Source organism: Somniosus microcephalus, chromosome 4 (genome assembly GCF_052327205.1).
Source record: "Somniosus microcephalus isolate GS21.2 chromosome 4, FLI_Smic_1.0, whole genome shotgun sequence".
Classification (NCBI taxonomy): domain Eukaryota; kingdom Metazoa; phylum Chordata; class Chondrichthyes; order Squaliformes; family Somniosidae; genus Somniosus; species Somniosus microcephalus.
The window spans coordinates 339,955,939-339,983,026 of NC_140990.1; the positions used below are offsets into that span (position 1 = coordinate 339,955,939).

General features: G+C 53.3%; 1 protein-coding gene across 2 annotated transcripts in view; it reads right to left on the reverse strand.

The window, feature by feature from the left end:
• LOC147120728 (uncharacterized) overlaps positions 1-27,088 on the reverse strand; it is a 205,978-nt gene that overhangs the window by 11,751 nt on the left and 167,139 nt on the right. For both annotated transcript variants that reach the window (XR_015078228.1, XM_085986957.1), the window contains exons 9-10: positions 17,048-17,154; positions 9,769-9,915 (exon numbers count right to left, since the gene is read on the reverse strand). Coding sequence is in view for 1 of the 2 variants with exons in the window: in XM_085986957.1 (XP_085843083.1) it covers positions 9,769-9,915; positions 17,048-17,154 (254 nt within the window). In the remaining variant the exon portion in view is untranslated. The remainder of the gene's footprint in view (positions 1-9,768; positions 9,916-17,047; positions 17,155-27,088) is intronic.

The window sequence follows — 27,088 nt, forward strand, 5'->3', positions numbered from 1 at the left end:
CCGAGACCAGTCGGGACCAGCGGGAGCAGCGAGGAGGAGCTCGGGAGAAAACCCGGCGACCAGCGAGGCCCGAGACCAGTCGGGAGCAGCGTGGTGAGACCGGTATAAAAACCGGAGAGAGGCGAGGCATACCAACTCAGCAGCGGGGAGAGAGGTAAAAAGTAATCAGTGGTGACGTCACCAGGGAGCAGGTAGGTGATTGGTTGGTGAGTATTTCTCTTTTTTCAATACAAGCTTGAATTCTGTGGTGTTAAATTTCTGTGGTGTAGTGGGGATAGTTGGTAAATAAAGCGCCCTAGAGCATACCTGTAACTGGGGTATTGAATAAATTTTTTAAAGTAATTAAAGGGGTAAGTCATGGCAGGAGAGTTCAGACCCGTGCTCTGCTCCTCCTGCTCTATGTGGGAAGTCAGGGATGCTGCCAGTGTCCCTGACGACCATGTGTGCGGGAAATGCATCCAGCTGCAGCTACTTGTAGACTGCATTGCGGCGCTCGAGCTGCGGGTGGATGAATTTTGGAGCGTGCGCGATGCTGAAAGGCTCGTGGATAACACGTTTAGCGAGTTGTGCTCGCCTCAGGGTAGGGCAGCACAGGGGGTGACCATCAGGCGGAGCAACAAAGGCAGGCAGGTAGTGCAGGGAACCCCTGCGGACATCCCCCTTTCAAACAAGTATACCGCTTTGGATACTGTTGAGGGGGATGACTCACCAGGGGAAGGCAGCAGCGGCCAACTTCCTGGCACTGGGGGTGCTCCTGCTGCCCAGGAAGGGGGGAAAAAGAGTGGGAGAGCAATAGTGGTAGGGGATTCTATAGTAAGGGGAACAGATAGGCGTTTCTGTGGCCGTAGACGTGAATCCAGGATGGTTTGTTGCCTCCCTGGTGCCAGGGTCAAGGATGTCACTGAGCGGCTGCAGGGCATTGTGGAGGGGGAAGGAGAGCAGCCAGTGGTCGTGGTCCACATTGGTACCAACGACATAGGTAAAAAGAGGGATGAGGTCCTGCAGCAAGAATTTAGGGAGCTAGGTGAAGGATTAAGGAGCAGGACCTCAAAGGTTGTAATCTCTGGATTACTCCCGGTGCCACGTGCTAGTAAGTATAGGAATAGGAAGATAGAACAGATGAATGCGTGGCTAAAGGGATGGTGCAGGGGGGAGGGCTTTAGTTTCCTGGATCACTGGGTCTGCTTCTGGGAAAGGTGGGACTTGTACAAGTCGGACGGTTTACACCTGAACCAGGGGGGAACCAATATCCTTGCGGGGAGGTTTGCTAGCACTGCTGGGGAGGGTTTAAACTAACTTGGCAGGGGGTTGGGGTACAGAGTGGAGCTATAGTAGGGGGTGATTTACGGCCAAATACAGAGGGAAAAACAAGTCAGCTGGGAAGGCAGAGCAAATATGTGAAGGCAAAAGAGAATATGGCAGGGCTGGAAGGCATTTATTTTAATGCAAGGAGTCTTGCAAATAAGGTGGATGAACTGAAGTTGTTGTTGAACACATGGGAGTACGATATTGTTGCTATCACGGAGACATGGTTGAGGGAGGGTCAGGACTGGCAGCTCAATATTCCGGGGTATAGAATCTTCAGGCGAGACAGAGGGGGGTGTAAAAGGGGAGGGGGTGTTGCAATATTAATTAAGGAGTCAATTACTGCTGTAAGGAGGGATGATATATTAGCGGGTTCCTCTAATGAGGCCATATGGGTAGAACTTAAAAACAAAAAGGGGGCAAGCACTTTGCTGGGAGTGTACTATAGGCCCCCAAACAGTCAGGGGGTGATAGAGGAACAGATATGTAGGCAAATCTCAGAGAAGTGTGAAAATAATAGGGTAATAATAGTGGGGGATTTCAACTTCCCCAATATAAATTGGGACAGTCAGAGTGTGAAAGGCTTAGAGGGTGCAGAATTCTTAAAGTGCATCCAGGAGAGCTTTTTGAGCCAACATGTAGAAAGTCCTACAAGAGAGGGGGCGGTACTGGACCTAATTCTGGGGAATGTAGCCGGGCAAGTGGTGGAAGCGTCAGTAGGAGAGCATTTTGGCGACAGTGACCATAATTCGGTGAGATTTAAGGTGGTCATGGAAAAAGACAAAGACGGCCCGGAAATAAGGGTTCTAAATTGGGGGAAGGCCGATTTTAATATGATAAGGCAGGATCTGGCCAAAGTGGACTGGGAGCAGCTGCTTATAGGAAAATCCACATCAAAACAGTGGGAGACTTTCAGAAGGGAAATAGAGAGAGTACAACGCCAACATGTTCCTGTAAAGGTCAAGGGTGGGACCAACAAGCAAAGGGAACCTTGGATGACAAGGGATATACAAAAATGCATTAGAAATAAAAGGGGGGCTTTTGGCAGTTACAAAAGACTAAAAACAGAAGAAGCCCTAGAGGAGTATAAAAAGTGCAGGGGCATACTTAAAAAAGAAATTAGGAGGGCGAGGAGGGGCCATGAAATAACACTGGCGAGCAAAATAAAGGAAAATCCTAAGATGTTTTATAAGTATATTAAGGGCAAGAGGATAACCAGGGAAAGGGTAGGGCCCATTAGGGACCAAAGTGGCAATCTGTGTGTAGAGCCAGAGGATGTAGGCGGGGTTTTAAATGAATTTTTTGCATCTGTGTTCACTATGGAGAAAGACGATGCAGACATAGAAATCGGGCAAGGGGACTGTGACATACTTGAACATATTAGCATCGAGAGGGAGGAGGTGCTAGCGGTTTTAGCGGGCCAAAAAGTGGATAAATCCCCAGGCCCGGACGAGATGTATCCCAGGCTGCTGTGGGAGGCAAGGGAGGAGATTGCAGGGGCTCTGACACTAATTTTCAGAACCTCTCTGGCCACAGGGGATGTACCAGAGGACTGGAGAACAGCTAACGTAGTACCATTATTCAAGAAGGGTAGCAGGGATAAACCAGGGAATTACAGGCCAGTGAGTCTAACATCTGTGGTGGGGAAATTATTGGAAAAAATTCTGAGGGACAAAATTAATCTCCACTTGGAGAGGCAAGGATTAATCGGGGATAGTCAGCATGGCTTTGTCAAGGGCAAATCATGTCTAACAAATCTGATCGAATTTTTCGAGGGGGTGACTAGTGGGGTGGATGAGGGAAATGCTGTGGATGTGGTTTACATGGACTTCAGTAAAGCTTTTGACAAAGTCCCGCATAGGAGACTGGTCAAGAAGGTAAGAGCCCATGGGATCCAGGGTGCCTTGGCGCGTTGGATCCTAAACTGGCTGAGTGGCAGGAGGCAGAGGGTGATGGTCGAAGGTTGCTTTTGTGACTGGAAGCCTGTGTCCAGTGGGGTACCTCAGGGATCGGTGCTGGGTCCCTTATTGTTTGTGATCTACATAAATGATTTGGATGAGAATGTAAAAGGTATGATCAGTAAGTTCGCAGATGACACGAAAATTGGTGGGGTGGTAAATTGCGAGGAGGAAAGCCTCCGGCTACAGGACGATATAAACGGGTTGGTCAGATGGGCGGAAAAGTGGCAAATGGAATTTAACCCTGAAAAGTGCGAGGTGATGCATTTTGGACGGACAAATAAGGCAAGGGAATACACAATGAGTGGTAGGACCCTAGGAAGTACAGAGGGTCAGAGGGACCTTGGTGTACATGTACATAGATCCCTGAAGGCAGCGGAGCAGGTAGATAAGGTGGTTAAAAAGGCATATGGGATACTTGCCTTCATTAGCCGAGGCATAGAATATAAGAGCAGGGAGGTTATGATGGAGCTGTACAAAACGCTGGTGAGGCCACAGCTGGAGTACTGTGTGCAGTTCTGGTCGCCTCACTATAGGAAGGATGTGATTGCTTTGGAGAGGGTGCAGAGAAGATTCACCAGGATGTTACCTGGGATGGAGCGCCTCAGCTATGAAGAGAGGCTGGACAGGCTGGAGTTGTTTTCCTTGGAGCAGAGAAGGCTGAGGGGGGACCTGATTGAGGTGTACAAAATAATGAGGGGCATAGATAGGGTAGATAAAGAGGAACTTTTCCCCTTAGTGGGGGGGTCAATAACAAGGGGGCATAGATTCAGGGTAAGGGGCAGGAGATTTAGAGGGGATTTGAGGAGGAACTTTTTCACCCAGAGGGTGGTTGGAATGTGGAACTCAATGCCTGAAAGGGTGGTGGAGGCAGAAACCCTCACAACATTCAAGAAGCATTTGGATGAGCACTTGAAATGCCATTGCATACAAGGCTATGGACCAAATGCTGGAAAATGGGATTAGACTGGACAGGGATGGATGGGCGGCGCAGACACGATGGGCCGAAGGGCCTCTTTCTGTGCTGTAAAACTCTATGACTCTATGACTCTATGTGACCTGTGGTGGCCATCTTAAATTCAGTTTTCTACAGTTTGGTTGAGACTGGGTGCTCAACATGTACTGCTGGTTTTTTAAGGTTAATAAAGCCTAGCTTTTGAAAGGCAAGCTACTCTTTATTTCAATTTATTAACCTTTTGCTATAATGGAACGATATCTTCGACCGGAACGATTTAATGCTGACCCTAATTCTGCAGGAGTGGATGATCAATGGAAACATTGGTATCGTACATTTAAAAACTTTTTGGGCGTGTTGGATCAGCAATCTCTGAATAGGTTGGATATACTAATCAACTACATTGCTCCGGATGTGTCTAAGTATATTTTGGACTGTGAAACTTAAGAATTGGCTATTGCTACGTTGGAAATTTTTTTTGTTAAACCCAAAAATGAGGTATTTGCACGTCACCTTTTATCTGCCCGTAGGCAGCAGGCGGGAGAATCCTTGGATGCTTATTTACAAGCACTCCGGCGCCTTGGTGATAACTGTAATTATAAGGCCGTGTCTGCAGAAGAACATAAGGAAGAGTCGGTACGGGATGCATTTATTAATGGATTACTGTCTAGATCAATTCGTCAGCGGATATTAGAAAATAAGACCTTGGATCTTAAGTGTGCTTTTGATCAAGCATCTACATTGGATTTGGCTCAGAGAAGTTCGGATTCTTATGCTCTTTTTGATCGGCCTGCGACCGTGGTTTCGGCAGTTCCGGATGAAAGGGAGTCACGTGGATTTAATAGGAGTGGTTTACCAGATTCCGAAACAGTTTCTACTTTGGCAGCTGTTGCCTCTAGGATTCAGAAGTGTTATTTTTGCGGGAACGCCCGGCACCCCCGTCTGAAGTGCCCTGCCCAGGAGGCTGTGTGTAGTAAATGCGGCAAGGGAGGTCATTATGCACGTGTCTGCAAATCGGTTGCCTCCTCTGCGACCATTCAGCCTTTAGATAGGGCGTTTATTGCATCAGTTTCTGCCGCCTTTTCCCATGGCCTAAACAAAGCTATAGTTATGGCCCAAGTTAATGGGTTAGAAGTGAAGGCCCTTATAGATACGGGCAATACTGAGAGCTTTATAAGTCTTCAGTTTGTGAGGGAGAAGCGTTTGAAAATTTCGCCTGCTTCCTATCAGGTGTGTATGGCTCAGACGACTCTCACCTCACAAGTAGCTGGTTGTTGCCTTGTGAAATTAATTCTCCTAGGTAATACGTATACTGATATACGCCTATCCGTTCTGCCTAATCTGTGTGCGGACATTTTGATTGGTCATGATGTGCTTCAATTACATGAGTCCCTCAGTCTTTCTTTCGGCGGAACTAAGCCACCTTTGTCTATTTGTGGATTAACTTCTTTATTCATTTCTCCATTATCACTTTTTTCCAATTTGATGCCAGACTGTAAGCCAATTGTTACCAAGTCAAGAAGGTATAGCAGTCAGGATAAAGAATTTATTAATTCTGAAGTTCAACGTCTTTTATCAGAAGGAATCATTGAACCTAGTTTTTCGCCCTGACGGGCACAGGTAGTTGTCACCACTAATGAGAGACATAAGAAGCGAATGCTGATAGACTACTCTCAAACTATTAACAGGTATACTCAATTAGATGCGTACCCCCTGCCTAAGATTGATGAGCTTATCAATAAAGTATCACAATATAAGGTTTTTAGCACTATTGACCTAAAGAGTGCTTATCATCAGATTCCTATCGCTAAGAGGGACAAACCATATATGGCCTTTGAAGCTGGCGGATAGCTGTACCAGTTTTGCCGAGTACCATTCGGTGTTACTAACGGTGTCGCCTGTTTTCAACGGGCAATGGATGCTTTTATAAGTGATAACTCGCTCTCTGACACCTTCTCATATTTAGATGACATCACGGTGTGTGGCAAATCAAGGGTGGAGCACGATTTTAATCTAGAAAGATTCCTTCAAGTTGCGGAAAAAGTTGGCTTAACTTTCAATAAAGAGAAGTGTATCTTTTCGACTACCGAGGTAAATTTACTGGGGTATATTATCTCGGGAAACAAGATTAAACCAGATCCAGAACGGCTGCGACCACTGATTGAGTTACCTTGCCCTACTAATTCTAAGGCCTTGCAACGAGTTGTTGGACTGTTTTCTTATTATTCTAATTGGATTGCAAACTTCTCGCAGAAGATCCGGCCCCTTATTCGGGTTACGACATATCCTCTATCATGGGAGGCCAGGATGTGTTTTGATAATCTTAAAAAGGATATCCTTGGAGCAGTTGTGCATTCTATTGATGAGCAGGTTCCCTTTGTGATTGAGACGGACGCTTCCGATTTTGCAATTGGGGCTACCCTGAACCAAAATGGAAGACCTGTGGCCTTTTTCTCACATACTCTGAGCAATAGTGAGCAGAGACATTCATCAATAGAGAAAGAGGCGTACGCAATAGTAGAAGCACTGCGTAAATGGAGACATTATTTATCTGGGCGACATTTTACGTTAGTAACTGACCAAAAATCTGTGTCCTTCATGTTTGATGTCAAACATTTCGGAAAGATTAAGAATGATAAAATAATGAGATGGAGGATCGAGTTGGCATGCTATCATTTCGATATAGTCTATCGTCCAGGGAAGGATAATGTTGCTGCTGATGTGCTGTCGAGGGCTTATTGTTCTGTGCTTCACAGAGATACGCTTATTAATCTTCATAATGCTTTGTGCCATCCTGGTGTTACGAGGATGATACACTTCGTACGCAGTAAGAATTTGCCCTTTTCAGTTGAAGACGTCAAGCGGATGACTTCGTCATGCTCTGTCTGCGCCCGGTGTAAACCAAATTTCTTTAAGCCTCAACGAGCTCATCTTATAAAGGCTACTTCTCCCTTTGAACGCCTGAGCGTTGATTTTAAGGGGCCTCTTCCTTCAACGACTCAGAATCGATATATATTTACTGTTGTGGATGAGTTTTCAAGGTTCCCTTTTGCTTTTCCTTGTGCAGATGTATCAGCTGCTACAGTTATTAAATGTCTGACTCAACTTTTTGTCATCTTTGGGATGCCTGCATATATCCATTCGGATCAGGGAAGTTCTTTTATGTCTTCCCAGTTGAAGGAATACCTCCAGAGTCGGGGAATTTCTACTAGCAGAACTACCCTGTATAATCCCCAGGGTAATGGACAGTGTGAACGATACAATGGGGTGATCTGGAAGGCAGTTATGTTGGCTTTGACATCCCGGAACCTTAAGAATACACAGTGGGAAACGGTACTGCCTGATGCCCTGCATTCCATTAGATCATTGCTTTCAATGGCTACTAATGTGACCCCCCATGAAAGGCTCTTCAACTATCCGCGGGGATCCTCTACGGGATATTCGGTACCTTCATGGCTTACTATGCAGGGACCTGTGCTGCTCCGACGCCACGTTAGACTGTCAAAGTATGATCCTTTAGTGGAGGAGGTGGAGCTATTGGAGGCAAATTCCCAATATGCTCATATTCGATTCCAAGATGGGAAAGAAAGTACGGTTTCAGTTAAAGACTTAGCTCCTTGTGGTGGCCAGCCCTCTCCTGAGGACATTAACAATAGCCATAATTCAGATAATGTTGATGTCGTCACAGATACTACGAACATTTCCAATCCTATTGCAGACACTTACAATTCTCTTAGTCTGCCCCCAATGGATGTTCATGACCCTCCCAGTCTACCTTCTAATGGGACTTCCAATCCGGAAACTGTTGATAATCGGGATATTGATAGCCTCCCTGCAGAAGATATTTCTGTGTCTCCTGGTGTGGGAGGGCAAGGAACTCCACCAAGGCTAAGAAGGTCGACACGAACAAGATATCCGGTCGACCGATTAAAAATTGACTTTTAAAATAATTAATAATTTAATAGTAAAATTTTAAAATTATTGAAGGCATTATACATGTATTGCTCTAGTCATAAATAACTAATTGTAAACTGTAAAGGCTACCTAGGTTGAAGTATATTTTAAAGGGAGGGGTGAATGTGATGATTATTCTTGTTTTATAAGAAGCATTGTAATTGGTTGCCTGTTTTCCTGCCTTGAGATATATGCTGTAAACTTATTGGTTAGTTGATTCCTGTGGTGGCCATCTTAAATTCAGTTTTCTACAGTTTGGTTGAGACTGGGTGCTCAACATGTACTGCTGTTTTTTTAAGGTTAATAAAGCCTAGCTTTTGAAAGGCAAGCTACTCTTTATTTCAATTACCCAGTCTAAGATGGCCTGATCTCGAGTTGGTTCCTTGACATACTGGTCCAGGAAACCATCCCGTATACACTCTAGGAATTTCTCCTCCACGGTATTGTTACTAATTTGGTTAGCCCAATCTATATGTAGATTAAAGTCACCCATGATAACTGCTGTGCCCTTATTGCACGCGTCTCTAATTTCCCGTTTAATGCCATCCCCATCCTCCGCATTACTGTTTGGGGGTCTGTATACAACTCCCACTAACGTTTTCTGCCCTTTGTTATTTCTCAGTTCTACCCATACAGATTCTACATCATCTGAGCTAATATCCTTCCTTACTATTGTGTTAATGTCCTCTTTAACCAGCAATGCTACCCCACCTCCTTTTCCTTTTTTCCTGCCCTTCCTGAATATTGAATACCCCTGGATGTTGAATTCCCAGCCTTGGTCACCCTGGAGCCATGTCTTCGTAATCCCAATTATATCATATCTGTTTACATCTATTTGTGCAGTTAATTCATCTACCTTATTACCAATGCTCCTCGCATTAAGACACAAAGCCTTCAGGCTTGTTTTTTTAACACTTTTAGTCCTTTTAGAATTATTATTTACTGTGGCACTGATTGATTTACACCCTTGATTTCTCTGCCTTCCACTTTTGCTTTTCTCCTTCCTGTCTTTTGCTTCTATCCTTGCTTCCCTTTCCTCTGTCTCCCTGCACAGGTTCCCAACCCCCTGACATTTTAGTTTAAAGCCTCCCCAACAGCACTAGCAAACACTCCCCCTAGGACATCGGTCCCGGTCCTGCCCAGGTGCAAAGCGTCCAGTTTGTACTGGTCCCACCTCCCCCAGAACCGGTTCCAATGTCCCAGGAATTTGAATCCCTCCCCCTTGCACCATTCCTTTAGCCACGTATTCATCTGAAATATCCTTCTATTTCTACTCTGATTAGCACGTGGTACTGGTAGCAATCCTGAGATTACTGCCTTTGAGGTCTTATTTTTTCATTTACTTCCTAACTCCCTATATTCAGCTTTTAGGACCTCATCCCATTTTTTACCGATATCGTTGGTACCTATATGCACCACAACAACTGGATGTTCACCCTCCCCCTCCAGAATGCCCTGCAGCCACTCCATCACACTCCATCACACTCCCCACACACCCCATCACACTCCCTGCAGATAATAAAACTCAGGTGCTGCCCTCTTCTGCTGTTCACTCGCAGTTCTCAATTCACTGATTCTTGTTTCTCATACCCTCACCTGAGTAATTCCACTGTCCTCTCCTTCAGGGACCTCACCATCTCCCTGAGATCCTGGATTTCGTGGTGGGATTCTTCCTCCCTGCTTTTTGCATCTTCTTGTGTCTTTTTCAACGTCTCCTTCAAATCTTCTTCAACTCTCTTGGCTCTGAGAATGGATGTTTAAGGGTAACCATCACCAATACAGGAGATTAAATACAGCCTGTACCCACCCTCCATTTTATCTTTAATTTCTCACTAAGCCTTTTAAAAACACATTTCCCAAAGCGGATGTCTCACCAGCCAAGTACTCCCAGGGGACAATCAGAGACACAGCCCTGCCAGCGCGACTGGCTGATTGGCTCCTGTTCCACCAAGTCCCGTTCACCCATCACCCTGTGCTCGCTGACCTACCTTGGCTCCCGCCCGGTCCGGCCATGCCTCGATTTTAAAATTCTCATCCTTGTATTCCGACCCCCCCATGTCCTCGGCCCTCCCGCTCTCTGTTACCTCCTCCAGCCCCGCAACCCCCCGAGATCTCCGCTCTCCTCCAATTCTGGGCTTCTTGAGCCTCCCTGATTATAATCGCTCCACCATTGGCGGCCGTGTCTTCAGCTGTGTCAGAAAAAGCTCTGGAATTCACCCCCTAAGTCTCTCCGCCTTTCTTTAAAACCTCCCTCTTTGACATAGTACGATAGCAAAATACTGCAGATGCTGGAAATCCGAAATAACAACAGAAAATGCTGGAAAATCTCAGCAGGTCAGGCAACATCCGTGGAGAGAAATTAGAGTCGAGGTTTCGGGTCGAAACCCTTTTTCAAAACTGGAAAGGAAATAAAATAGATCGAAGGCAGGGCTGCGATAGAACAAAAGAAGAAAAAGAAACATTAAGAGGTATTCAAAACCAGACGAGATGGTAATAGGACAGAGGAGACAAAAGACGGCTGAGATTAGGTGTGAAGTGTACTGGCAGGATGAGAAACAGCTGCCACATGGAGAGAGAAAAAAAAAAGGAAAAGGTGGGGGGGGGGAAGACCAAAAACAAAGGGGTGGAAAAAAATGTAAGTAAAAATGTAATAGGGGCCGAGGTTATGATCTGAAATTGTTGAACTCGATATTGAGTCCGGAAGGCTGTAAAGTGCCTAATCGGAAGATGAGGTGCTGTTCCTCGAGTTTACGTTGAGATTCCGTGGAACAATGCAAGAGGCCAAGGACAGTGAGGTCCGAGTGGGAATGGAGCGGTGAATTAAAATGACAGGCGACCGGAAGCTCGGGGTCACCCTTACGGACTGAACGGAGGTGTTCCGCACTCTTTGACAGAGTGTTTGGTCACCTGTCCTAATGTCGCCTTCTTTGGTTTGGTGTCATTGTCTGATTGCGCTCCTGTGAAGCACCTTGGGGCATTTCACTATGTGAAGGACCCTTCATAAATGCAAGTTGTTGCTGTTGTGAAACTGATCCCCTGTTTAATGTAAAATAAACTCACACCAATTGCAGTAACACAGGAGTGCTTATCTGGAGTGCTGGTTTGTTAGCAAGTTAATCAGATAATCTGCACATTCAGGATAATTAGCCCTGACATGTAGGAACACAATGCCCTGCTCCACGGGACATGCTGTCTCAATGCGCCCCATGCCCACTTGTGGAGGAGGTATGGCGAGAATAATTGGCACACGTTTGGCCTCATCCTGGTGTCATGCCAATTCTGTCTGGGCCTTTTGGCATAATTGGATGATGGAGCCTTGCTCGCAGAGTTTGAAACTATGAAACCGTTGAAAAGGGAAGAGCTTCACGACAGACTGACAGTGTGAAGGACTCCTCAGTGCCCCTCCCCTGGTTCTGGTTTTGTTTATTTAACAAATGAATGGATCACAGTTCTACAGCTCTCGATGCGACACAGAGGAAGCAGGCAGCTGTAATACGAGGTGGATGGCGTGAGGTCAGAATGAGAGGCTGGCTCTCTTCCCCCATTCAAAGGCACCCCAGGGAGAACACGGGGATTAAGGCCTCTGCAGTGTGGGACTGGAATCACATGGAGGTCAGACCGGGTAATTAGTGAACCAGTTGGGATTTTACAGCAATCGCACAGCTTCATGGTAATTTTAGCTGGCTCCAGCCCACAAATTACCAGATTTATTTAATTCAGCTTCACAACTTGCCACGATGTAATGTGAACTCACGATCCCCGGGTTGCGAGTCCAGGACCAGAACCACTCCACCCCGACTGGACCCGGTGACAGAATTGGTCCTGTGTTCAGCTACTTACTTGTCAATCGTGTCGCTATCACTAAGCCCTGGGGTTTTGGTTTTTGGTTAGTGCGGAAATCACAGCAGTACCTTGTATTACTCAGTGTGTAAAACCATTAGAACCACATGGTAACCAGCAGAATGGGTAACACAGGACCTGATCGAACCAATTTCATTCACTTTCCTCAGCGACACACACATCTCACTGAATGTACAGGTCTCCACCTAGTGGCCAAAAGAGCCTGATGAAACACACCACATATTGCATCCACAGAAAGCACAGTGGGTAAAGGGAACGATTCACCCCTGTCTGGTACTGTATGGCCCGTGTGTGTCTCAGTGTCAGCTCCTGTACATGTACAGTACACAGCAGGTAAAAGGGAACGATTCACCCCCGTCTGGTGCTGTACGGCCCGTGTGTGTCTCAGTGTCAGCTCCTGTACATGTACAGTACACAGCGGGTAAAAGGGAACGATTCACGCCCGTCTGGTACTGTATGGCCCGTATGTGTCTCAGTGTCAGCTCCTGTACATGTACAGTACACAGCGGGTAAAAGGGAATGATTCATCCCCGTCTGGTACTGTACGGCCTTTGTGTGTCTTAGTGTCAGCGCCTGTACATGTACAGTACACAGCAGGTAAAAGGGAACGATTCACTCCCGTCTAGTACTGTACGGCCCGTGTGTGTCTCAGTGTCAGCTCCTGTACATGTCAGTACACAGCGGGTAAAAGGGAACAATTCACTCCCGTCTGGGACTGTACGGCCCGTGTATGTCAGTGTAAGCTCCTGTACACGTACAGCACACAGCGGGTAAAAGGGAACAATTCACTCCCGTCTGGGACTGTACGGCCCGTGTGTGTCAGTGTCAGCTCCTGTACATATTCTGTAAACTCGCCATGGAGTAGCTGATATTTAACAGCAGAAGGCCGTATGAGAGAGATGATTCTCACTGCCTGACCTACAGATAGGTAATAGCTCGTTCGAGTATCAAGTACTGGCTCTAAACCCCCGTCATGGTTTAGTTGTTAAGTTTAGTGCTGCTGTATCTGCAAAAAAAATTGCCCCAATCTACCATTACAGGCCGTGGCTTAATGGGTAGCACTCTCTCTCGCCTCTGAGTCAGAAGATTGTGGGTTCAAGTCCCAACTCCAGAGACTTGAGCACATAAATCTAGGCTGACACTCCAGTGCAGTACTGAGGGAGCGTTACACTGTCGGAGGGGCAGTACTGAGGGAGCGCCGCACTGTCGGAGGGGCAGTACTGAGGGAGCGTTACACTGTCGGAGGGGCAGTACTGAGGGAGTGCTGCACTGTCGGAGGGCAGTACTGAGGGAGTGCTGCACTGTCGGAGGGGCAGTACTGAGGGAGCGTTACACTGTCGGAGGGGCAGTACTGAGGGAGTGCTGCACTGTCGGAGGGGCAGTACTGAGGGAGTGCTGCACTGTCGGAGGGGCAGTACTGAGGGAGCGCCGCACTGTCGGAGGGGCAGTACTGAGGGAGCGCCGCACTGTCGGAGGGGCAGTACTGAGGGAGCGCTGCACTGTCGGAGGGGCAGTATTGAGGGAGCGCCGCACTGTCGGAGGGGCAGTACTGAGGGAGCGTTACACTGTCGGAGGGGCAGTACTGAGGGAGTGCTGCACTGTCGGAGGGCAGTACTGAGGGAGCGTTACACTGTCGGAGGGGCAGTACTGAGGGAGTGCTGCACTGTCGGAGGGGCAGTACTGAGGGAGTGCTGCACTGTCGGAGGGGCAGTACTGAGGGAGCGTTACACTGTCGGAGGGGCAGTACTGAGGGAGTGCTGCACTGTCGGAGGGGCAGTACTGAGGGAGCGCCGCACTGTCGGAGGGGCAGTACTGAGGGAGCGCCGCACTGTCGGAGGGGCAGTACTGAGGGAGCGCTGCACTGTCGGAGGGGCAGTATTGAGGGAGCGCCGCACTGTCGGAGGGGCAGTACTGAGGGAGCGTTACACTGTCGGAGGGGCAGTACTGAGGGAGTGCTGCACTGTCGGAGGGCAGTACTGAGGGAGCGTTACACTGTCGGAGGGGCAGTACTGAGGGACTGCTGCACTGTCGGAGGGGCAGTACTGAGGGGGTGCTGCACTGTCGGAGGGGCAGTATTGAGGGAGCGCCGCACTGTCGGAGGGGCAGTACTGAGGGAGTGCCGCACTGTCGGAGGGGCAGTATTGAGGGAGCGCTGCACTGTCGGAGGGGCAGTACCGAGGGAGTGCCACACTGTCGGAGGGTCAGTACTGAGGGCACTGTCGGAGGGGCAGTATTGAGGGAGTGCCGCACTGTCGGAGGGTCAGTACTGAGGGAGCGCTGCACTGTCGGAGGGGCAGTACTGAGGGAGCGCCGCACTGTCGGAGGGGCAGTACTGAGGGAGCGCCGCACTGTCGGAGGGGCGGTACTGAGGGAGCACCGCACTGGCGGAGGGGCAGTACTGAGGGAGTGGCGCACTGTCGGAGGGTCAGTACTGAGGGAGCGCTGCACTGTCGGAGGGGCAGTATTGAGGGAGTGCCGCACTGTCGGAGGGTCAGTACTGAGGGAGCGCTGCACTGTCGGAGGGGCAGTACTGAGGGAGCACCGCACTGTCGGAGGGGTAGTACTGAGGGAGCGCTGCACTGTCGGAGGGTCACTACTGAGGGAACGCTGCACTGTCGGAGGGGCAGAACTGAGGGAGTGCCGCACTGTCGGAGGGGTAGTACTGAGGGAGCGCTGCACTGTCGGAGGGGCAGTACTGAGGGAGCGCTGCACTGTCGGAGGGGTAGTACTGAGGGAGCGCTGCACTGTCGGAGGGGCAGTACTGAGGGAGTGCCGCCCTGTCGGAGGGGCAGTACTGAGGGAGCGCTGCACTGTCGGATGGTCAGTACTGAGGGAGCGCTGCACTGTCGGAGGGGCAGTACTGAGGGAGCGCCGCACTGTCGGAGGGGCAGTACTGAGGGAGCGCTGCACTGTCGGAGGGGCAGTATTGAGGGAGCGCCGCACTGTCGGAGGGGCAGTACTGAGGGAGCGTTACACTGTCGGAGGGGCAGTACTGAGGGAGTGCTGCACTGTCGGAGGGCAGTACTGAGGGAGCGTTACACTGTCGGAGGGGCAGTACTGAGGGAGTGCTGCACTGTCGGAGGGGCAGTACTGAGGGAGTGCTGCACTGTCGGAGGGGCAGTACTGAGGGAGCGTTACCCTGTCGGAGGGGCAGTACTGAGGGAGTGCTGCACTGTCGGAGGGGCAGTACTGAGGGAGCGCCGCACTGTCGGAGGGGCAGTACTGAGGGAGCGCCGCACTGTCGGAGGGGCAGTACTGAGGGAGCGCTGCACTGTCGGAGCGGCAGTACTGAGGGAGTGCTGCACTGTCGGAGGGGCAGTACTGAGGGAGCGTTACACTGTCGGAGGGGCAGTACTGAGGGAGTGCTGCACTGTCGGAGGGGCAGTACTGAGGGAGCGCCGCACTGTCGGAGGGGCAGTACTGAGGGAGCGCCGCACTGTCGGAGGGGCAGTACTGAGGGAGCGCTGCACTGTCGGAGCGGCAGTATTGAGGGAGCGCCGCACTGTCGGAGGGGCAGTACTGAGGGAGCATTACACTGTCGGAGGGGCAGTACTGAGGGAGTGCTGCACTGTCGGAGGGCAGTACTGAGGGAGCGTTACACTGTCAGAGGGGCGGTACTGAGGGAGTGCTGCACTGTCGGAGGGGCAGTACTGAGGGGGTGCTGCACTGTCGGAGGGGCAGTATTGAGGGAGCGCCGCACTGTCGGAGGGGCAATACTGAGGGAGTGCCGCACTGTCGGAGGGGCAGTATTGAGGGAGCGCCGCACTGTCGGAGGGGCAGTACCGAGGGAGTGCCGCACTGTCGGTGGGTCAGTACTGAGGGCACTGTCGGAGGGGCAGTATTGAGGGAGTGCCGCACTGTCGGAGGGTCAGTACTGAGGGAGCGCTGCACTGTCGGAGGGGCAGTACTGAGGGAGCGCCGCAATGTCGGAGGGGCAGTACTGAGGGAGCGCCGCACTGTCAGAGGGGCGGTACTGAGGGAGCGCCGCACTGGCGGAGGGGCATTATTGAGGGAGCGCCGCACTGTCGGAGGGGCAGTACTGAGGGAGTGGCGCACTGTCGGAGGGTCAGTACTGAGGGAGCGCTGCACTGTCGGAGGGGCAGTATTGAGGGAGTGCCGCACTGTCGGAGGGTCAGTACTGAGGGAGCGCTGCACTGTCGGAGGGGCAGTACTGAGGGAGCACCGCACTGTCGGAGGGGTAGTACTGAGGGAGCGCTGCACTGTCGGAGGGTCACTACTGAGGGAACGCTGCACTGTCGGAGGGGTAGTACTGAGGGAGCGCTGCACTGTCGGAGGGGCAGTACTGAGGGAGTGCCGCACTGTCGGAGGGGCAGTACCGAGGGAGCGCTGCACTGTCGGATGGTCAGTACTGAGGGAGCGCTGCACTGTCGGAGGGGCAGTACTGAGGGAGCGCCGCACTGTCGGAGGGGCAGTACTGAGGGAGCGCCGCACTGTCTTTCTTTCCTTTAACAGGTTGCACATTCCAGAGCAGTCAGGCGTGTGGGTGTAATCTGGGCTGGGTTTTCCTAATGCTCCAAAACACTCAACTTGTTTGTTTTTCTTATCTTCACTCTTCCCTTGGAGAACAGTGTGAAGTATTGGAAGAATTGGTCGGCTGATTAACAGTCTGACAGGCCGCGACGTGAACGCTCCCTCCATGGCCGTAACCATTTTTCACCCAGCCCATAGTGGGGTCAGTCCTGTACAATGGGAGAGTTTGATGGGTTCCCACAACCCATAGGTTGAGGGGCTGGGGCCGCCCACCAGACGCAAGGATCTCACTGGATGCCAACCCAGAATTCGGAGCCGGAGGTCTGGTCTGCTTTCGCCCAGACTATCTGGAGCGGGTTTTCGAAGCCAGCACTTTATGACTAAGAACCGGCAATGCTGCCACGACTAAAGGCTCGCTCCGGCCAACTTATTAAGCACAGGAGTTGTAAAATATCACCGGCGGAATCAGACAATGAGAAAGACCGACACAGAGTGCTACATGTTTGGACGGAGGGTTTCTTACCGTGCCAGCGATTCAACCAGTGACAGCAGCTCAGTGTCTTTAGCCTTTAGTTCTTTCGCCTTGTGTTGCACCTCTTTCCTGCCAGTCAGTAAATCGTCATTTAGGGCCTGGCGATGGGCAGAAAATACAGGAATTCATCTGAAAGGGGAACTCACTGCTCGGTGTCAAATCGTATTTGATACGCACAAATCCTTCCCCTGACTCTCACTGGGATACAGGCTCCGGAGGAACCGGTACCTCTTCAGTACCCATCCCGTACCCCTCCCGTAACCCGCCCGTACCCATCCCCCTCCCGCACCCCTCCCCCTCCCGTACCCCTCCCCCTCCCGTACCCCTCCCGCTCCCGTACCCCTCCCCCTCCCGTACCCCTCCCCGTCCCGTACCCCTCCCGTACCCCTCCCCGTCCCGTACCCCTCCCGTACCCCTCCCCCTCCCGTACCCCTCCCGTACCCCTCCCCTCCCGTACCTCTCCCGCTCCCGTACCCCTCCCCCTCCCGTACCCCTCCCCCTCCCGTACCCCTCCCGTACCCCTCCCCCTCCCCCTCCCGTACCCCTCCCCTCCCGTACCCCTCCCCCTCCCGTACCCCTCCCGTACCCCTCCCACTCCCATACCCCTCCCCCTCCCGTACCACTCCCGCTCCCGTACCCCTCCCCCTCCCGTACCCCTCCCCCTCCCGCACCCCTCCCCCTCCCGTACCCCTCCCGTACCCCTCCCACTCCCGTACCCCTCCCCTCCCATACCCCTCCCCCTCCCGTACCCCTCCCCTCCCATACCCCTCCCCCTCCCGTACCCCTCCCGTACCCCTCCCACTCCCGTACCCCTCCCCCTCCCGTACCCCTCCCCCCCGTACCCCTCCCGCTCCCGTACCCTCCCATACCCCTCCCCCTCCCATACCCCTCCACCTCCCGTACCCCTCCCCCTCCCGTACCCCTCTCCCTCCCGTATCCCTGCCGTACCCCTCCCCCTCCCGTACCCCTGCCGTACCCCTCCCCCTCCCGTACCCCTGCCGTACCCCTCCCCTCCCGTACCCCTGCCGTACCCCTCCCCCTCCCGTACCCCTGCCGTACCCCTCCCCCTCCCGTACCCCTGCCGTACCCTCCCGTACCCCTCCCGTACCCCTCCCCCTCCCGTAGCCCTCCTGCTCCCGTACCCTCCCATACCCCTCCCCCTCCCGTACCCTCCCGTACCCCTCCTGTACCCCTCCCCCTCCCGTACCCCTCTCCCTCCCGTATCCCTGCCGTACCCCTCCCCCTCCCGTACCCCTGCCGTACCCCTCCCCCTCCCGTACCCCTGCCGTACCCCTCCCCCTCCCGTACCCCTGCCGTACCCCTCCCCCTCCCGTACCCCTGCCGTACCCTCCCGTACCCCTCCCGTACCCCTCCCGTACCCCTCCCCCTCCCGTAGCCCTCCTGCTCCCGTACCCTCCCATACCCCTCCCCCTCCCGTACCCCTGCCGTACCCTCCCGTACCCCTCCTGTACCCCTCCCCCTCCCGTACCCCTCCTGTACCCCTCCCCCTCCCGTACCCCTCCCGTACCCCTCCCCCTCCCGTATGCCTCCCGTGCCCCTCCCGTACCCTCCCGTACCCCTCCTGTACTCTCCCGTACCCCTCCCGTACCCCTTCCCCTCCCGTACCCTCCCGTACCCCTCCCCCTCCCGTACCCCTCCGGTATCTCACCCAAGTACACATTCCTCATAGGTAAGCCGAGGCAGCAAGTGTCACCTGGATATTCGACAGTGGGGACATCACATCCGAGCATGATCCTGTCCTCACGCATGCACTTTCTGGCAAGAGTCACTTGACAATGTTCAGGAGAAGGACCCCATGGCTGATTATTCCCCCTCCCTAACCCAACCTTAACCTAGTTACATTTATGAGGAGGGGGGTGCATGGAGCAAGCAAGGGGAGAAAACTGGCATCAAACAAGGAGATAAACCCAACCCCAAAGTCAGTTAGGAACACTCACTCTCTCTCCGCACACTCACTCTCTCCTCGCACACTCACTCTCTCTCCGCACATTCACTCTCTCCTCGCACACTCACTCTCTCCTCGCACACTCACTCTCTCCCCGCACATTCACTCTCTCCTTGCACACTGACTCTCTCCCCGCTCATTCACTCTCTCCCCGCACACTCACTCTCTCCTCGCACACTCACTCTCTCCCCACACACTCACTATCTCCTCGCACACTCACTCTCTCCCCGCACACTCGCTCTCTCCCCGCACATTCACACTCTCCTCACACACTCACTCTCTCCCCGCACACTCACTCCCTCCTCACACATTCACTCTCTCCCCGTACACTCACTCTCTCCTCGCACATTCACTCTCTCCCCGCACACTCACTCACTCCTCGCACACTCACTCTCTCCCTGCACATTCACTCTCTCCCTGCACACTCACTCTCTCCTCACACATTCACTCTCTCCCCGCACACTCACTCTCTCCTCGCACATTCACTCTCTCCCCGCACACTCATTCTCTCCTCGCACACTCACTCTCTCCCCGCACACTAACTCCCTCCTCACACATTCACTCTCTCCCCGCACACTCACTCTCTCCCTGCACATTCACTCTCTCCCTGCACACTCACTCTCTCCTCACACATTCACTCTCTCCTCGCACACTCACTCTCCCCGCACACTCACTCTCTCCCCTCACACTCATTCTCTCCTCGCACACTCACTCTCTCCCTGCACATTCACTCTCTCCCTGCACACTCACTCTCTCCTCACACATTCACTCTCTCCCCGCACACTCACTCTCTCCTCGCACATTCACTCTCTCCCCGCACACTCATTCTCTCCTCGCACACTCACTCTCTCCCCGCACACTAACTCCCTCCTCACACATTCACTCTCTCCCCGCACACTCACTCTCTCCCTGCACATTCACTCTCTCCCTGCACACTCACTCTCTCCTCACACATTCACTCTCTCCCCGCACACTCACTCTCTCCTCGCACATTCACTCTCTCCCCGCACACTCACTCTCTCCTCGCACACTCACTCTCTCCTCGCACATTCACTCTCTCCCCGCACACTCACTCTCTCCTCACACACTCACTCTCTCCTCGCACATTCACTCTCTCCTCGCACACTCACTGTCTCCTCACACACTCACTCTCTCCTCACACATTCACACTCTCCTCGCACACTCACGCTCTCCTCGCACACTCACGCTCTCCTCGCACATTCACACTCTCCTCGCACACTCACTCTCTCCTCGCACACTCACTCTCTCCTCGCACATTCACACTCTCCTCGCACACTCACTCTCTCCTCGCACTCACTCTCTCCTCGCACACTCACTCTCTCCCCGCACACTCACTCTCTCCTCGCACACTCACTCTCTCCCCGCACACTCACTCTCTCCCCACACACTCACTCTCTCCCTGCACAATCACTCTCTACCCGCACACTCACTCTCTCCCCGCAAATTCACACTATCCTCGCATACTCACTCTCTCCTCGCACACTCACTCTCTCCTCGCACACTCACTGTTTCCCCGCACATTCACACACTCCTCGCAAGCTCAGCCTCTCCTCGCACACTCACTCTCTCCTCACACACTCACACTCTCCCCGCATATTCACTCTCCCCTCGCACACTCACTCTCTCCTCGCACACTCACTCTCTCCTCGCACACTCACTCTCTCCTCACACATTCACACTCTCCTCGCACACTCACTCTCTCCTTGCACACTCACTCTCTCCTCGCACATTCACAATCTCCTCGCACACTCACTCTCTCCTCGCACACCCACTCTCTCCTCTCACATTCACACTCTCATCGCACACTCACTCTCTCCTCGCACTCACTCTCTCCCCGCACACTCACTCTCTCCTCGCACACTCACTCTTTCCCCGCACATTCACACTTTCCTCGCACACTCACTCTCTCCTCGCACACTCACGCTCTCCTCGCACTCACTCACTCCTCGCACACTCACTCTCTCCCCGCACACTCACTCTCTCCTCGCACACTCCCTCTCTCCTCGCACATTCACTCTCTCCTCGCACACTCACTCTCTCCCCACACACTCACTCTCTCCCCACACACACTCTCTCCCCGCACACACACTCTCTCCTCGCACACTCACTCTCTCCTTGCACATTCACTCTCCTCGCACACTCACTGCTCCTTGCACACTCACTCTCCCCGCACACCCACTCTCTCCTCGCACACTCACACTCTCCCCGCACACTCACTCTCTCCTCGCACACTCACTCTCTCCCCGCACACTCATTCTCTCCTCGCAAACTCACTCTCTCCTTGCACACTCACTCTCTCCCCGCACACTCACGCTCTCCTCGCACACTCACTCTCTCCCCACACATTCACTCTCTCCTCGCACACTCACTCTCCCCGCACACTCACTCTCTCCTCGCACATTCACTCTCTCCTCGCACACTCACTCTCTCCTCGCACACTCACTCTCTCCTCGCACATTCACTCTCTCCTCGCACACTCACTCTCTCCTCGCACACTCACTCTCTCCTCACACATTCACTCACTCCTCGCACACTCACTCTCTCCTCCCACATTCACTCTCTCCTCGCACACTCACTCTCTCCTCGCACACTCAATCTCTCCCCGCACACTCACTCTCTCCCCGCACACTGACTCTCTCCCCGCACACTGACTCTCTCCCCACACACTCACTCACTCCCCACACACTCACTGTCTCCTCGCACATTCATTCTCTCCTCACACATTCACTCTCTCCTCGCACACTCACTCTCTCCCCGCACACTCACTCTCTCCTCCTACATTCACTCTCTCCTCGCACACTCATTCTCTCCTCGCACACTCACTCTATCCTCGCACATTCACTCTCTCCTCGCACACTCACTCTGTCCTCGCACATTCACTCTCTCCTCGCACATTCACTCTCTCCTCGCACACTCACTCTCTCCTCGCACATTCACACTCTCACCGCACATTCACTCTCTCCTCGCACAATCACTCTCTCCTCGCACACTCACTCTGTCCTCGCACATTCACTCTCCTCGCACATTCACTCTCTCCTCGCACACTCACTCTCTCCTCGCACACTCACTCTCTCCTCGCACATTCACTCTCTCCTCGCACACTCACTCTGTCCTCGCACATTCACTCTCTCCTCGCACACTCACTCTCTCCTCGCAAACTCACTCTCTCCTCGCACATTCACTCTCTCCTCGCACACTCACTCTCTCCTCGCACATTCACTCTCTCCTCGCACACTCACTCTGCCCTCGCACATTCACTCACTCCCCGCACACTCACTCTCTCTCCGCACACACACTCTCTCCTTGCACACTCACTCTCTCCTCGCACACTCACTCTCTCCTCGCACATTCACTCTCCTCGCACACTCACCCTCCCCTTGCACACTCACTCGCTCCCCGCACACTCACTCTCTCCTCGCACACTCACACTCTCCCCGCACACTCACTCTCTCCTCACACACTCACTCTCTCCCCGCACACTCATTCTCTCCTCGCACACTCACACTCTCCTCGCACACTCACTCTCTCCCCGCACATTCACTCTCTCCTCGCACACTCACTCTCCTCGCACACTCATTCTCTCCCCGCACACTCATTCTCTCCTCGCACACTCCCTCTCTCCTCCCACACTCACTCTCTCCCCGCACACTCACGCTCTCCTCGCACACTCACTCTCTCCCCACACATTCACTCTCTCCTCGCACACTCACTCTCCCCACACACTCACTCTCTCCCCTCACACTCACTCTCTCCTCGCACATTCACTCTCTCCTCGCACACTCACTCACTCCTCGCACACTCACTCTCTCCTCACACATTCACTCTCTCCTCGCACACTCACTCTCTCCTCGCACACTCACTCTCTCCTCCCACATTCACTCTCTCCTCACACACTCACTCTCTCCTCGCACACTCACTCTCTCCCCACACACTCACTCTCTCCCCGCACATTCACTCTCTCCCCGCACACCCACTCTCTCCTCGCACACTCACCCTCTCCCCGCACATTCACTCTCTCCCCGCACACTCACTCTCTCCTCGCACATTCACTCACTCCCCGCACACCCACTCTCTCCTCGCACATTCACTCTCTCCTCGCACACTCACTCTCTCCTCGCACACTCACTCTCTCCCCGCACATTCACTCTCTCCCCGCACATTCACTCTCTCCCCGCACACCCACTCTCTCCTCACACACTCACTCTCTCCCCGCACATTCACTCTCTCCCCGCACACCCACTCTCTCCTCGCACACTCACCCTCTCCCCGCACATTCACTCTCTCCCCGCACACTCACTCTCTCCTCGCACATTCACTCTCTCCCCGCACACTCACTCTCTCCTCACACACTCACTCTCTCCTCGCACATTCACTCTCTCCTCGCACACTCACTGTCTCCTCACACACTCACTCTCTCCTCACACATTCACACTCTCCTCGCACACTCACTCTCTCCTCGCACACTCACGCTCTCCTCGCACATTCACACTCTCCTCGCACACGCACTCTCTCCTCGCACACTCACTCTCTCCTCGCACATTCACACTCTCCTTGCACACTCACTCTCTCCTTGCACTCACTCTCTCCTCGCACACTCACTCTCTCCCCGCACACTCACTCTCTCCTCGCACACTCACTCTCTCCCCGCACACTCACTCTCTCCCCACACACTCACTATCTCCCTGCACAATCACTCTCCCCGCACACTCACTCTCTCCCCGCAAATTCACACTACCCTCGCACACTCACTCTCTCCTCGCACACTCACTCTCTCCTCGCACACTCACTGTTTCACCGCACATTCACACACTCCTCGCACACTCAATCTCTCCTCGCACACTCACTCTCTCCTCACACACTCACACTCTCCCCGCATATTCACTCTCCCCTCGCACACTCACTCTCTCCTCGCACACTCACTCTCTCCTCGCACACTCACTCTCTCCTCACACATTCACACTCTCCTCGCACACTCATTCTCTCCTCGCACACTCACTCTCTCCTCGCACACTCTCTCTCCTCGCACATTCACAATCTCCTCGCACACTCACTCTCTCCTCGCACACCCACTCTCTCCTCTCACATTCACACTCTCCTCGCACACTCACTCTCTCCTCGCACTCTCACTCTCTCCTCGCACACTCACTCTCTCCTCGCACTCTCACTCTCTCCTCACACATTCACACTCTCCTCGCACACTCACTCTCTCCTCGCACACTCACGCTCTCCTCGCACATTCATACTCTCCTCGCACACTCACTCTCTCCTCGCACATTCACACTCTCCTTCCACACTCACTCTCTCCTTGCACTCACTCTCTCCTCGCACACTCACTCTCTCCCCGCACACTCACTCTCTCCTCGCACACTCACTCTCTCCCCACACACTCACTATCTCCCTGCACAATCACTCTCCCCGCACACTCACTCTCTCCCCGCAAATTCACACTATCCTCGCACACTCACTCTCTCCTCGCACACTCACTCTCTCCTCGCACACTCACTGTTTCCCCGCACATTCACACACTCCTCGCACACTCAATCTCTCCTTGCACACTCACTCTCTCCTCACACACTCACACTCTCCCCGCATATTCACTCTCCCCTCGCACACTCACTCTCTCCTCGCACACTCACTCTCTCCTCGCACACTCACTCTCTCCTCACACATTCACACTCTCCTCGCACACTCCCTCTCTCCTCGCACACTCACTCTCTCCTCGCACACTCTCTCTCCTCGCACATTCACAATCTCGTCGCACACCCACTCTCTCCTCTCACATTCACACTCTCCTCGCACACTCACTCTCTCCTCGCACTCTCACTCTCTCCCCGCACACTCACTCTCTCCTCGCACACTCACTCTCTCCTCGCACACTCACTCACTCCCCGCACACTCACTCTCACCCTGCACACTCACTCTCTCCCCGCACAATCACTCTCTCCCCGCACACTCACTCTCTCCCCGCACACTCACTCTCTCCTCGCACACTCACTCTTTCCCCGCACATTCACACTCTCCTCGCACACTCACTCTCTCCTCGCACACTCATCCTCTCCTCGCACACTCACTCACTCCTCGCACACTCACTCTCTCCCCACACACTCACTCTCTCCTCGCACACTCACTCTCTCCTCGCACATTCACTCTCTCCTCGCACACTCACTCTCTCCCCGCACACTCACTCTCTCCCGGCACACACACTCTCTCCCCGCACACACACTCTCTCCTCGCACACTCACTCTCTCCTTACACATTCACTCTCCTCGCCCACTCACTCTCTCCTTGCACACTCACTCTCTCCCCGCACACCCACTCTCTCCTCGCACACTCACATTCTCCCCGCACACTCACTCTCTCCTCGCACACTCACTCTCTCCCCGCACACTCATTCTCTCCTCGCAAACTCACTCTCTCCTTGCACACTCACTCTCTCCCCGCACACTCACGCTCTCCTCGCACACTCAATCTCTCCGCACACATTCACTCTCTCCTCGCACATTCACTCTCTCCTCGCACACTCACTCTCTCCTCGCACACTCACTCTCTCCTCACACATTCACTCTCTCCTCGCACACTCACTCTCTCCTCCCACATTCACTCTCTCCTCGCACACTCACTCTCTCCTCGCACACTCACTCTCTCCCCGCACACTCATTCTCTCCCCGCACACTGACTCTCTCCCCACACACTCACTCACTCCCCGCACACTCACTGTCTCCTCGCACATTCACTCTCTCCTCACACATTCACTCTCTCCTCGCACACTCACTCTCTCCCCGCACACTCACTCTCTCCTCGCACACTCACTCTCTCCTCGCACACTCACTCTCTCCTCCTACATTCACTCTCTCCTCGCACACTCATTCTCTCCTCGCACACTCACTCTCTCCTCGCACATTCACTCTCTCCTCGCACACTCACTCTGTCCTCGCACATTCACTCTCTCCTCGCACATTCACTCTCTCCTCGCACACTCACTCTCTCCTCGCACATTCACACTCTCCCCGCACATTCACTCTCTCCTCGCACATTCACTCTCTCCTCGCACACTCACTCTGTCCTCGCACATTCACTCTCTCCTCGCACATTCACTCTCTCCTCGCACACTCACTCTCTCCTCGCACATTCACACTCTCCTTGCACACTCACTCTGTCCTCGCACATTCACTCACTCCCCGCACACTCACTCTCCCCGCACACACACTCTCTCCTCGCACACTCACTCTCTCCTCGCACACTCACTCTCTCCTCGCACATTCACTCTCCTCGCACACTCACCCTCCCCTTGCACACTCACTCTCTCCTCGCACACTCACACTCTCCCCGCACACCCTCTCTCCTCGCACACTCACTCTCTCCTCGCACATTCACTCTCTCCTTGCACACTCACTCTCTGCTCGCACACTCACTCTCTGCTCGCACATTCACTCTCTCCTCGCACACTCACTCTGTCCTTGCACATTCACTCACTCCTCACACACTCACTCTCTCCTCGCACACTCACTCTCTCCTCGCACACTCACTCTCTCCTCGCACACTCACTCTCTCCTCGCACATTCACTCTCTCCTCGCACACTCACTCTCTCCTCGCACATTCACTCACTCCCCGCACACTCACTCTCTCCCCGCACACACACTCTCTCCTCGCACACTCAGTCTCTCCTCGCACATTCACTCTCCTCGCACACTCACCATCTCCTTGCACACTCACTCTCTCCCCGCACACTCACACTCTCCTCGCACACTCACACACTCCCCGCACACTCACTCTCTCCTCGCACACTCACTCTCTCCCCGCACACTCACTCTCTCCTCGCACACTCACTCTCTCCCCGCACACTCACTCTCTCCCCGCTCATTCACTCTCTCCCCACACACTATTTCCCCGCACACCCACTCTCTCCTCGCACACTCACTCTCTCCTCGCACATTCACTCTCTCCTCGCACACTCACTCTCTCCTCGCACACTCACTCTCTCCTCGCACAATCACTCTGTCCTCGCACACTCAGTCTCTCCCCGCACACTCAGTTTCTCCCCGCA